Genomic DNA, 13,689 nt, shown 5'->3' on the forward strand with positions numbered 1-13,689 from the left:
CAGAGACGTAGTACTGGAAGCACGTCAACAACTGCATCCTCAAACACAACTCTGCCTCTGACCACAAGTCGTGGTGGCTCTTCAGGTCCCATGGGTGCTAAGCCTTGCATAGCCTGGGCATTTTTTTAGATCGATAAAGATGACCCAACTCGTGTTATCTGTAACATTTGTCAGCAAAAGCTAAGTAGAGGCCAAAAAATACATAGTTTGAGTACTTCAGGCATGAACCAGCACATGGATATGAAGCATAAGTTGCAGTGGGAAGCTCACTGTGCTACAAAGCGGCCTAGACGGCCGGGCCAACCACTGTCTGCCACATCTTGTGCATCCGCGGCCTCTTCATCCTCTGTGACTGGGGTGACAGCAGTCATACCTGTTTTGGGACGCAGACCTGCCACCTCTTTACCTGCAACAGCCAGTGTGATTGGCAAGTCATCATTTTCTTTGGAGGTGGAAACACCAGCTGGTGTTCAGCGCTGTCCGACATCGATAGCACCACCTTTGGATCAAGGCAACCTAACATGTCCGCCTGCATCTTCTTCACAGTTGCCGGGGACACCCTTCTCAACCCCGTCTAAGCACAACAGCCAGCTCTCGGTCCCTCAGATGTGGACAAGTAAAAGACAATTTCCTCCTAGCCATGAGAAAGCTAAGAGGTTGAATTTCACCATCTGCAAGCTCTTGGCTACTGACATGCTTCCTTTCCGCCTGCTGGACACAGAGGATTTTCGAGACCTTATGTCCATCGCAGTGCCCCAGTACCAGATGACCAGTCGGCACTACTTCTCAAAGAAAAGTGTGCCTGCGCTCCACCAGCATGTCGCATACAACATCACCGCTTCTTTGAGAAACTGTGTGTGTGACAGGGTGCATTTCACCACAGACACTTGGACGAGTAGGCATGGACAGGGGCGTTACATGTCGCTGACTGGGCACTGGGTAACTATGGTGACAGCAGGACAAGGGGATACTGTCCAAGTCTTGCCGTCCCCTCGAGTTGTGCGTCAATCCTCTTTATCTCAAAGTTCCTCCAATGCTTCTGCCTCCTCAGCCTCCTCTCGGTCCTCCACCTGCACCCAAAGCCCTTCTGGTCATGCCACAAGCTTTCTAACTGCGCAGAAGGGATCCTGCACACCTCCTTGCTATGCTGGCAGCAGGGCTCAACGTCAACAGGCGGTTTTTACTTTGAAATGTCTGGGAAATGTGAGTCACACAGCTGAGGAGCTGTGGTCAGTTCTGGAGAACCAGTTTCATGAATGGTTGTCTCCACTGGACCTGAAACCAGGGAAGGCCGTGTGTGACAATGCTGCAAGCCTTGGTGTGGCCCTTCGCCGGGGCAATGTCACACGCGTGCCTTGTATGGCTCACGTGTTGAACCTGGTTGTCCAGCAATTTTTAGCCCACCATCCCGGACTAGATGGCCTTCTGCAGAGGGCACGGTCGCTGTGTGCTCACTTCCGCCATTCGCATCCCGCAGCTCAGCGACTTACATCTCTACAGAAGTCGTTGGGCCTGCCACTTCACCGGCTAAAATGCGATGTGCCTACCCGGTGGAATTCAACTCTGCACATGTTGCAGCGACTGTGGCAGCACCAACAAGCCCTGGTTCAATACGTTGTGACGTATAGCCTGGGCCAACGAGATCCAGAGGTGGGGCAAATCACGCTGGATGAGTGGTCTCAGATCAGGGACCTATGCACCCTTCTGCACAGTTTTGAAATGGCGACGAAGATGTTTAGTGCTGACGATGCCATTATCAGCCTGACTATTCCAGTGATTTACATGCTGGATCACATGTTAAACAGAATTCAGAGTCAGGTGGTGGCACAAGAGGAGGTGGAGGAAGTAGAGGAGGAGGAGTTGTATGGGGAAGGGCTAACATCTGCAAGGTCCAGACTGTCGGCAGCACCAAGGCAGCAGGCATGTGAGGGTGGGGGAGATTGTTTTACCAGGGCGCATGGTAGCAGCCAAACTAGTGAGGAAGGTGCAGGAGCCCAGGAAGAAGTGGAGGACGAACTGATGGAAGACTCATCAGATGAGGGAGACCTTGATCACATTTCTGTTGTGCGAGATTGGGGGGAGAGGGCAGAGGAAGGAAGCATGATTGTTACCTCACCACCAACACAACAGGGACTTGGTGCTCCTGGATGCGCAAGACACATGAGTGCCTTCTTGCTGCACTACCTGCAACATGACCCTCGAATTGTGAGAATTAGAAATAACCCTGACTACTGGGTTGCCACACTGTTAGATCCCCGGTACAAAAGTAAATTTGCAGAAATTATTCCTGCCATAGAAAAGAGATGCACGCATGCAGGAGTATCAGCAGAGACTGTTGCAGAATCTTACATGTGCTTTTCCCCAAAACACTAGTGGTGCACATAGTGAATCTCACAGTTCCAACTTGCCAATCGTGGGACCGTCGAGTGTTCAGCACTCAAAACGTAACAGAAACACAGTATCTGCTGGTAACATCAATTTTGCGGAATCATTTCACCACTTTTTTAGCCCATCCTTTGCAAGGCCACAGGAGACAAGAAGTCTGACACATAGTCAACGCCTAGAGACGATGGTACAGGAGTATCTCCAAGTAAACATTGAAGCCATGACTGTGTCACTGGACCCTTGCTCTTTTTGGGTTTCCAATCTGGATAAATGGCCGGAGCTCGCCACTTACGCCTTGGAGATCTTGTCATGCCCCGCAGCCAGCGATCTGTCTGAACGTGTGTTCAGCGCTGCTTGTGGTGTGCTGACAGATAAGCGCACGCGGCTCTCCACTGATAATGTAGACCGACTCACGTTCATAAAGATGAACAAATCATGGATCCGAAACAACTTTTCTACCCCTGTGTCATCCTGGGGAGAGTAAAAGCTTGATGATTTGTTAAAATCACCTCACCAACCATTTTAAGCTTTCAAATTACTAATCATGTTTATCTGTATCTTGGCTGGAAAATAATTTGGGCCTTGTAGCAATGTGCAGTACTGATTCTATTAGGCCATCTATACTAAACTCCACCAGATTTAAAATTACTAATCATGTTTATCTGTATCTTGGCTGGAAAATAATTTGGGCCTTGTAGCAGTGTGCAGTACTGATTCTATTAGGCCATCTATACTAAACTCCACCAGATTTAAAATTACTAATCATGTTTATCTGTATCTTGGCTGGAAAATAATTTGGGCTTTGTAGCAGTTTGCAGTACTGATTCTATTAGGCCATCTATACTAAGCTCCACCAGCTTTCAAATTAATAATAATTTTTAGCTGCATCTAGCCCGGAAAATAATTTTGGGGCTCCTAGATGCGCAAGACACATGAGTGCCTTCTTGCTGCACTACCTGCAGATTGTCAGAATTCGAAATAATCCTGACTACTGGGTTGCCACACTCTTAGATCCCCCACACTCTTCGATCAACCTTTTCATTTTAATAAAGAACAAAAAAATGGTCATTTTTGAAATTATAAACATTAGCAGGTTATTAGAAACTGAAATCAAACAGTTTTCAACTCAAAACTTTATTGTAGGTGATGTTACATTTGCACAAAGGACCCCTTTTTCGAAAGGAGCTTTTGAACTCTCTCGTCCATTGAATTTTTCAGGTTTTGGATGGTTTCTGCTTCAATTGTTTTGCATGAGGACAGAATACCCTCCTAGAGCTGTTGCTTAGATGTGAACTGCCTCCCGCCATCATAGACACTCCTTTTGATGATGCTCCAGAGGTTCTGAATGGGGTAGAGGTCAGGGGAGCATGGGGGTCACACCATAAGTTTGACCCCTTTTATGCCCATATCAGCCAGAGATGCAGATGTGTTATGTGCAGCATGAGACGGTGCATTATCATGCATGAAAATGATCTTGCTGCGGAATACACGGTTCTTCTTCTTGAACCATGGCAGGAAGTGCTGTTTGAGAAACTCCACATACATTATCGAGTTCATCTTTACCCATTCAGGGATTCTAAAGGGGCCGACAATCTCTCTCCCCATGATTCCAGCCCAAAACATTACTCCACCTCCTCCTTGTTGGCGCCGTAGCCGTGTTTGCATGGGGTGTCCATCAACCAGCCATCCTCCACTCCATCCATCTGGACCATCGAGCGTTGCACGGCACTCATCGGTGAACAAAACAGTTTTGAAGTCAGTCTTCATGTATTGTTTGGCCCACTGGAGCCGTTTCTGCTTGTGTGCAGTGGATTGAGGAGGTCGACAGGATGGCTTACGCACAGCTGCAAACCTCTGAAGGACTCTGCATCTTGTTGTTCGGGGGACGTTGGAGGCACCAGCAGCTTCAAAAACTTGTCTGCTGCTATGACAAGTCTTTTTTGCCGCTGCTCTTTTAACCTGACGTAATTGCCTGTAGGAAAGATTCCTCAATTTTCCCTTATCAGCACGCACATGTGTGTACTGTGAATCAGCTACATACTTCTTGATTGTGCAATGATCAGGATGAAGTGTCTTGGCTATGTTGATTGTAGTCATGCCTTGACCTAAACACTCCACAATTTGTTGCTTCTCAGCAGCCGACACATCCTTTTTCTTTCCCATTTTGGCAGAATATGTAGTCTGCTTAATAATGTGGGACAGCCTTCTTAAGTAGTCTTGCCTTTCATTGGACACACCTGCCAAACTAATTAGCACAGGTGTCTGCAATTGCTTACAGTGATATAAAGAGCCCTGACACACATCACCATCAATGAGTTTAACTGACAAACAAAAAAATTCTTACCTTATCACTCCTAAACACTTTTTGCATAATAATCTGGAACACAGTGTACATGTGCTTTTCCACAAAACACCAGTGGTTCACATAGTGAATCTTACAGTTCTAACTTGCCAACCGTGGTCTGTATGGAGTTGTTCAATAAAGGGCCCAAAATTAAGATAACATAGAAGATAGAGGTCTCTATGAATAGGAATTCCTAAGTATTTGATACCCTGTGAGGGCCAGGCAAAGGGAAAGTTGGACTGGATGGAATCCTGTATGGATTTGGGGAGGGAGACATCGAGGGCCTCAGACTTCGCTGCATTGATTTTAAAATTTGCCCATGTAACAAAGTGATCTATTTCAGCCATAACAGCAGGGATGGATATATGTGATTGAGTGATATATACTAGGACATCATCAGCAAATGCAGAGCACTTGTACTCGGTGCCTCCCACCTCAATCCACCTAATATTGGGGTTATGGCGAATTGATGAGAGCAGGTGCTCCGTCACTAGGATGTATAAGAGAGGGGACAGAGGACATCCCTGCCTTGTCCCATTGGTGATTATGAAAGGTGATGAAAATGTTCCATTTATCTTCAGCCTAGGTGACGTATTGCGATACAGGGCCGTGATTTTGGCTATAAAAGGGTCCCCTAGACCCCTACCCCAAGCTTTTTAAGAGAATAATATATGGCGTGCCAGGAGACTCTATGATATGCTTTCTCAGCATCCAACGAGAGTATCTAATTACTAATTTTTAACTGCATCTAGCCCAGGAAATACTTTGTGCCTAGTAGCAGTGTCTGCTGGTCATCGGATTATTCCAGCTGTTAAGCAAGCTACACCACCTGTAGTTTAGACACTTAATTTTTTCAAAGGAAATGGTTCAGGCCCTTGAGACACTCAGTGAAGAGCATCGGGGAGGCACCCCAAGGCATAGGGGCTGGGACTGGCGGTAGGACGCCTTGCAGTGGACCGCCGAGCTCGATCCTTATAAAAGCTTTTTAACTGCAGCAGCTTTAGTGGACGCTACTGGAGCTGGAATTACGCGGCTGCTGGCATGAGACTTGCCCTCCAATAGATCCTTGTAAAAGGATTTAAAGTGTACTCATTCAAATTAGAGAGACAATTTAAATTAAAAAGATTAGACCTGCCTCCACCGCAGGGGGGCTCGTTCGACCCACCAGCGGACAGGCACCAGTATTGGGAGAGGGGGGCTGGCCATCAGGGTCCACCGCGGCTCTGGTACAAACCCCGCGACACGGAGGTGGCATGGGCAGCAACGGACTGGCCGTGTCAGCTTCGCACTTTTTGGTTTTAGAAGGGCATGACAAGCCTATATCTGTGTCTCCCCCTCCTTTTACTTCTCCACCTCTTTTCTTTTCGCATGACTATATGCACTTGTCACTTTTCCATGTGTTAGTTGTGTCTTCTGAGCAGTTTTTGTCAGCTTTTGGACACCTTTGAAGGTGTTTTCTATGTGTTTCTATGTGTTTTTGTTTGCCTGCCATTGGTTTTAATGGTGTTCGAAGGTGTTCGACGAACAGTTCGACAAACAGTTCGGCGAACATACGTGTGTTCGACGAACCGAACCGAACTCGAACACTACGGGGGTGGCTCAACACTAGTCAGGAGGTTTCCCTTCCCTTGATCCCTACCGCTAGGGCCTTCTTTCAACCCTCAGTCTTCCATGGCATCCGTGTGTTGTTCCGTCCGCCCGACATCCCCTTCTCGTTCTGTGACATTGGTACTTTTCTGTGGAAATTAGCTTGTCTCCAACTAGCCTGGAATATCCAGGGAATGGTACGCCATTGTTTGGTATTAGCACCCAGTACCAGAAGCAAAGCCATCCACAATTTCCATCTAAGGAATTTTATTTGGTAGACTGGCTGCCCAGACATTAGTTTCTCACAAAGGAGCTGAAGACACTGAGTGGCTGTAGATGTAAGTTTCTCCAGCATGACCTGTTTGTTAGACATCAGAGGGAGAACAGAATTGGGCTTTGCCAAGGTTCGTATTGCATCTTAAGTCTTATAGATTGCTGGAGCCAGTCCACAGTAAAAAAAATGCAGCCATAGAGTGTACGGAACCTTCACACAAAGCTGCTTCTCGACAAGAGATGTATTTCACCACAGCAATATTCTTTAGGTCCATGAAAGGACTGGCATAGAGGGAAACCATATCTACTCCGGCTGTCACACATGACCATGCCTGACTACATGTTAAGAGCTGAGAGCCACAGATCTGCCTGCTCTGTTACAGCTTTCAACAATTCTGCAGGGGTGTGCGGTTTGTCACCTAAGCATATTATCTTCAGCACAGCCTGTTGCTGCTTGGCTGAGGCAGTGCTGTAGTGCTTCCAGCTTGTGACTGATATGGTAATTTTGGAGATGGAGGCCGAAGAGGAGGAAGAGGTGCAGGAGCTGTAGAATGTGATTACTTTGAGGTTACATTGACAAGTCTTGTTTTTATACTAAAGATCCTGTGTGTTTTTATAATTTTCTTTTTACGTCTCTTCAAATGTGTATTGGAGCTTACCACGGACTTAGGTGGTCTGATATTGGGACCCGGTTCTATTTGTCTACCCTTTTATATGCATTACTTCAACTCTAATATACAGTAAGGTTTTTAATTTAGACAGTGTAGGACCGTCCCAATTAGGGTCACCTTGTCGCTGGTGGGACGGCTTGTATCATTTTTTTTTCTCAAAAATAGTTCACTAAGTACCCTATATTTCATATGCAACTTTGCTTTACATTTATATATAATGATGGTAGGGTATGTGAAATATTTTTTGTCTTTTGTAGGTTTTGTATCTTTTTGCTAGTGTGAACATGCTCCTGTTTCTTGCATGTGTACCATCTTAGACTTCAGTTAACATTGCTTGGTTTTTTGTCTTGTTTGCTTTCTGTGCAAATTAGGGGTGTGGCATCCCCCTTGTTGAGCTGGTCAGTATATATGTAGCTTACCACGGACTTAGGTGGTCTGATATTGGGACCCGGTTCTTTTTGTCTACCCTTTTATATGCATTACTTCAACTCTGATATACAGTAAGGTTTTTAATATAGACAGTGTAGGACCGTCCCAATTAGAGACACCTTGTCGCTGGTGGGACGGCTTGTATAACTTTTTTTGATCAAAAATAGTTCACTAAGTACCCTATATTTCATATGTAGCTTTGCTTTACATTTATATATAATGATGGTAGGGTATGTGATATATTTTTAGTCTTTTGTAGGTTTTGTATCTTTTTGCTAGTGTATTGGAGTGCGTGCTAGTTTTGGCAGCCCTTGAAATTGCTGCATATACAATAACAGTATAGGAGACACATTCCTTTATAATGGGAAGGACAATTCAAATAGATTCTATATTCTGGAATATTACCTGCGTTATCTGAAATTCATTTACGAGTGAGCTATCGCAGTATAGATAGCTTATTACACCGATCCAGCCATGTATTATTGCCTTATACTGCGTGCTGCTAGTAATGCAGAAAAAAAATACAAATCTATTCTATTCCCTATCAATACCACTGCTAGATGCATTTACATTAGGGACAGGTGCTGCTAGGTGGTATCATCAATGAGTGTTCATTCTGGTCACATAAATCTCTTCCACAGTCCATAATTTTTTTTTTTATTTATTTATTTGGCCTTATATACAAGTCATGACTGTGCAAAGAATATTTATTAACATTTCTTCCAGGAAAATCCATTTTAGCTTTGTTTTTGTATGTTTTATTGTCATTCCATAAAAGTGGCATAAAACTCTGACAACATTGTTTACAGATATGCAATTTGTCAGCAACTAAGTGTAAATAGGTTTGAACAACACACAACTGGCAGACTTTAAATGGAGAGTAATATCTGGCACGCTCCCAAAAAATTCTGGATTATTAGCACAGTAGTATCTGATCCCGTCAGTTTTAAGCAGTGGCCTATTAGTATATATATATATATATATATATATATATATATTGGTGAGAAACCAAGTGTGAATAGGTTTGAACAACACACAACTTGCAGACTTTAAATGGAGTGTAATATCTGGCACGCTCCCCAAAATGTCTCGATTATTACGGCATTAATATGGGATCTCGTCTAATGATCACGGCTTTAGGCAGTGGCCTATTAGTATACACAACTGCCAGACTTTAATTGGAGTGTAATATTAGTTACATTAGTTTTTAATGGTATACCCCCAGGATCCGTGGGATATTACTTTGTAAATTGATCACTAGATTACATATGGTTTGTAGTAATATATGGATTTCATGGTATCCAACTTGAAGTCAATCTTCTGAAATCTTCTGTTGATTGATCTGCCCATCTTTAGTGGCAATCATAATCCACAAAATATAGCGGCCTTGGTGATTAATTGGCATCTCATGGTCGTGTTGTGAGAGGAATAAGGGGTGTAATGGATGCTTGTATTGGCCTGTCAGATTGCGTGCATTAAATGTCACTGTCAATGGTTGATAATGGTATTTAAGGCATTAATAACAGTTCGGTTAGCCAAAAAGGACAATTTACTAATTGACAAAATCCACAGATTACACAAGGAAAAACATTTACCTTTCTCTGCACCTAGAGAAGATATTGCATAAATGCTTTTTTCATATAATTGAAAAAATGATTGATGTTTCGAGACCACCAACCCAAATTCCCTGGTTGCTATTTTTTCAATAAATGTAAATTGTAAGCCAGTTTCTAAGAGTGTATTACCACTTATTTTTAGCCCATAGCCTAGGTCATTATTTCTGATGGGATTTTTAACTCTATTATGGGCACAAACTATATCTATATTATGTTATTGTAAAACTGATATTTTACTATGTCAATATGATAAGTCATATTATTTAGAATTTGAGTCAGTATTCAAATTTTAAATTCAATTGAGTTCATATTTTCAGTTATTAATTGAAAAATGGTGGTATAACACAACTTGAATTTTTATAGTCTGTACTATTGTGAGATAGAGAAGGTCATGTTTTGGTTATGACTTAATCATTACTTAGAAAATATTTCAGAAACCTCATTTGATTTATCTTTAATCAAAACAGTTTAAAGAGCTGAAAAAATTTCCCTCATGTCCTCAATGTGTGGTATACTGGGAAAAAGACTCGCTATATAAACCATTGCTTTTTCAATTCTAACTTGTACCTGTAGCAATCTGGCCGGGTATGACTGTGGAATAAGGCTGGTATTTTATTTATTAACATGTATGATAAAAATCTTTTTTCCCTTTTCTTTTTTAATCTATATCTCTTGTGTATGGAATCTACTTTTGTCTTTTACATTCAAAACTATGGGGGTTGCACTTTATTTTTCATTCAAATTTGTCTTATTTTTTGAGATTGAGGTTTCACCTCTAAGGCTACAGTATATTTATACATCACAAATAATTTCAGAAATTTTGCAACTGAAAATAAGTTCCAGTCATTTAGATAGGGATGTTATTGCAGCAAGTACACTTTTTATAGCTGCATATATTATTTTCTATTGTTTTTAGTGCATTTTTATGGTATATCTGGCATTTTCATTCCAGTTCAAGCTAGCATTGTCAAAAGTGTCAAGTGGGAGAAGCATAAGTGTTTAAATTATAGTAATTTACAACAGACATTTAATAAAATTTTATTATAATGACAAATATAGCTGATTCATTTTATGTCTCAATCATCTTAAACCAAGTAGACTCTATAAATCATGATAAAAAAGCATTTTAAACACAAAGTTGGAGTCATAAGAGGCAAAAGTCTAAATACTGATTAAAAGTATTTCAATATATGCGATTCTCTTCTTTTTATTTATGGTGTGGGGGAGAGCATCCTCATAACAGATTCCCTTTAAAGAAGCACTCCCATAAAAAGTTTTATCCTCTTAATATATTACAATCATCATATTATATAGCACCGTACACTTACATTTGATCATTTTGCCCTTTTACCCAGCTAATTCTTCTGTTTTCCATTATGTCTATGACATCATGTGATTAAAAACTGACTAGCTAAATCCTTCTAAGCTCTATGTAGAAACAGGAGGTCAATTTTCTCTGCACAAGTCATGAATCCCTGCAAAAGTCTATGGCAGGGGGAGGAGGGCAGCAGCTTGGTCAGAAATTGAAGAGAGGAATTAGTCATACAGTGACAAAATACAACTTTTTACATAGAGCAGAGAAAAGACAATAATTAGCTGGGTAGAAGGGAAAAATGAGCAATTGTTTGTACACAGTGATATATAATATGACAATGTTAATATATTAAGAGAATAAAAACTTGGATGACAATGCTTCTTTAAGCAAACAAATGGCTTGCTTGGCCACATCTTTAAGCCAACAAATTCAGTAGTACTAACCAATTAAAATGCAGTAAATGTAAAATTACACAGTTAAAATTACTAAAGCTCAATAATCATTGCTCATAGTTTTCTCTTGTTTTTTTTTGTTGCAGAGATGTTATTGAGACAATCATAAAATGCCATCATGAGTAGACTTGATTTTCATAACTCACAAAATAATGAAGTATGTTTTGCTGGTCTGAATATATCTTGTCCTAGAACTATCAAACCTGTGCTTATTGATATATCCTTATATTCTGTCATATATGGCGCTATCGTCCTTACAATTGTCGGAAACCTCATGGTGATCATTTCAGTTTCTCATTTCAGACAGCTTCAAACACCAACCAACTTTCTCATTTTGTCATTGGCCACTGCAGATTTCCTGCTTGGGCTTACAGTTATGCCGTACAGTATGGTGAGGTCCATAACTGCATGCTGGTATTATGGTGACCTGTTTTGTAAAGTGCACAGCTGCATTGATATGACATTGTGCACTACCTCCATATTTCATCTATTCTTCATTGCTGTTGACCGTTACTATGCAATATGTCATCCTCTTCATTACTGCAGGAAAATAACCAATTCTGTCATAGAGATTTTTGTATTTCTTATCTGGTCTGTGCCCAGTCTATATTCATTTGGTCTTGTTTTATCAAATGTAAATACTGAAGGTTTGGAGGGGCAGAAGACACATGTGCCTTGTGTGGGATCTTGTTCCCTTGTGTTTAATAGCATCTGGGCTATAATCACCTCATTGCTATGTTTCTTTATTCCAGGGACCCTCATGATTGGTATTTACATATACATTTTCTCTGTTGCAAAGAAACAAGCCAAATTAATCAGCAATATTCCCAAATCAACAAATCAGAAGAAAAGCAGTAAGAAGAAAATTCTTGTTAATGTTGAAAACAAAGCAGCTCGAACACTGAGTTTGGTAATGGGGGTTTTTATTCTTTGCTGGTTGCCCTTTTTTACTCTTACTGTGGCTGATCCTTATCTCAATTTCTCAATATCGGATGATATATACAATATTGTACTGTGGCTGGGTTATTTCAATTCTGCATTTAATCCTATTATTTATGGCTTATTTTATCCTTGGTTTAAAAAATCTTTCACTTTAATTCTTTCTGGTAAAATATTACAATTAGGATCTTCTTCTTACAATATACTAAATAACATTTAGAAATATAGGAAGCTGTCATGCTTTGGTCAGAAGACCCCGTGGCCAGTCCATGCATTTTGGTCCATGATCAGACCGAGATCCATGGATGTCTTTATGAGCCCTAAGAATTTCATTATGAAGCTTTGTAATAGTTCATGATTGTCTGGATTTTGTCATTTATCCAATAAATACTACTAAAATCCCCTTTGCCTCTTTAAACTTTCCTTATTTCTCAAATCTGTGTAATTTATCAATTTTTTTGTCTTCACAGAAAAACTTGCATGGAAAATTGTCTTAAAACCATAAGCTTTTCTGCTCAAGTCTTTTTTTAACCCTCAAAAATCCCCATGCACTAACTCCACTGCTCTCACCAAAACATCAGTGAAATCTCACCCAACAACGTTTATTTTACTAATTTCTCCCCCCAAAATTGAACTAAATAACCTAGATTATGTGGCATCTATGTAATCACCACATTTTACATTTGGTGGGTTAATTCTAGAGATGACTGTATTTGCCATAATTCAAATACGCCAAGCCGCGTATATTTTACAGGAAAACTTGATTTGCAGCAAATATATTCAATGCAAATAAAATCATTTTTAATATGCTCTGGGATCCCTCCAGATGTAGGATGTAAACAAATTCATAATCACCTTACCACTGATCTGTCCCGCCATCCCTACACATCGTCTTTTCCCCTTCTTCTATCGCGTCCATCTTCTTCAGATTTTATTTTGATGAAACAATGTGTGCTGAGAAGGCACGGTGTGCATTGATGTCTAAGATACAGTTGAGACGGATCCATAACGTCTAGTGTAGCGGCTGCAAATGGCTGCCATTTTGGCTAATTTGGGAGGAGTGAAATGCAAAAAAAATCTGTATTTTAAAGAATACGAATTTTTGAAAAAGTCAAGGAGTGTTCAATTATACTGGAATAAATTAGCTCATCTGTACTTATTTCCTATTACGTTGTATTACCTGCAAAGTATAATATTTCTAAATACATGTAATAATAATGTAATAATTTTTATTTATATTCCGCAGCACTTTACAATTAAGTAGGGACAGGTATATGTACATATATTATTAATTTTTCGTGTGCACACTCTTTTTTCCTTACAACCTTACTCATGTTCCTAGTTCATGTCAGGTTTGTGTAGCACACTTCCTTAGTATTGGCTGTGCCCACTTTCTCTCATTTATTAAAGGACCCAGGATGGTAAACATTGTTACTGGAAGGGAACCTGTATGGGGGTCATTATTACAGGAAGGGGCACCAGATGGGGGACATTATACCAGGAAGGGGCCCAGGATGCGGGACATTATATCAGGAAGAGGCCAAGAATGGGGGATATTTTAGCAGGAAGTAGCTCAGGCAGTGGGGCATTTTTACAGGAAGGGGTCCAGGAAGGATGTCATTATATCAAGAAGGAGCCCGGGAAGGGGAACATTATACCTAGATGCAGCACATTATAC

The 13,689-nt window shown here is 41.1% G+C and overlaps 1 protein-coding gene across 1 annotated transcript; it reads left to right on the forward strand.

Annotated features, from left to right (window-relative positions):
- The first annotated feature begins 11,190 nt into the window (after positions 1 to 11,190).
- Positions 11,191 to 12,231, forward strand: LOC141258212 (trace amine-associated receptor 4-like). The gene has a single exon (XM_073673220.1). The coding sequence runs from the start codon at positions 11,191 to 11,193 to the stop codon at positions 12,229 to 12,231; it is 1,041 nt and encodes a 346-aa protein (XP_073529321.1).
- The last annotated feature ends 1,458 nt before the right edge of the window (positions 12,232 to 13,689 follow it).

The sequence above is a fragment of the Phyllobates terribilis genome, unplaced genomic scaffold (assembly GCF_046119375.1).
Source record: "Phyllobates terribilis strain yellow unplaced genomic scaffold, ASM4611937v1 Scaffold_3__8_contigs__length_932513732, whole genome shotgun sequence".
Classification (NCBI taxonomy): domain Eukaryota; kingdom Metazoa; phylum Chordata; class Amphibia; order Anura; family Dendrobatidae; genus Phyllobates; species Phyllobates terribilis.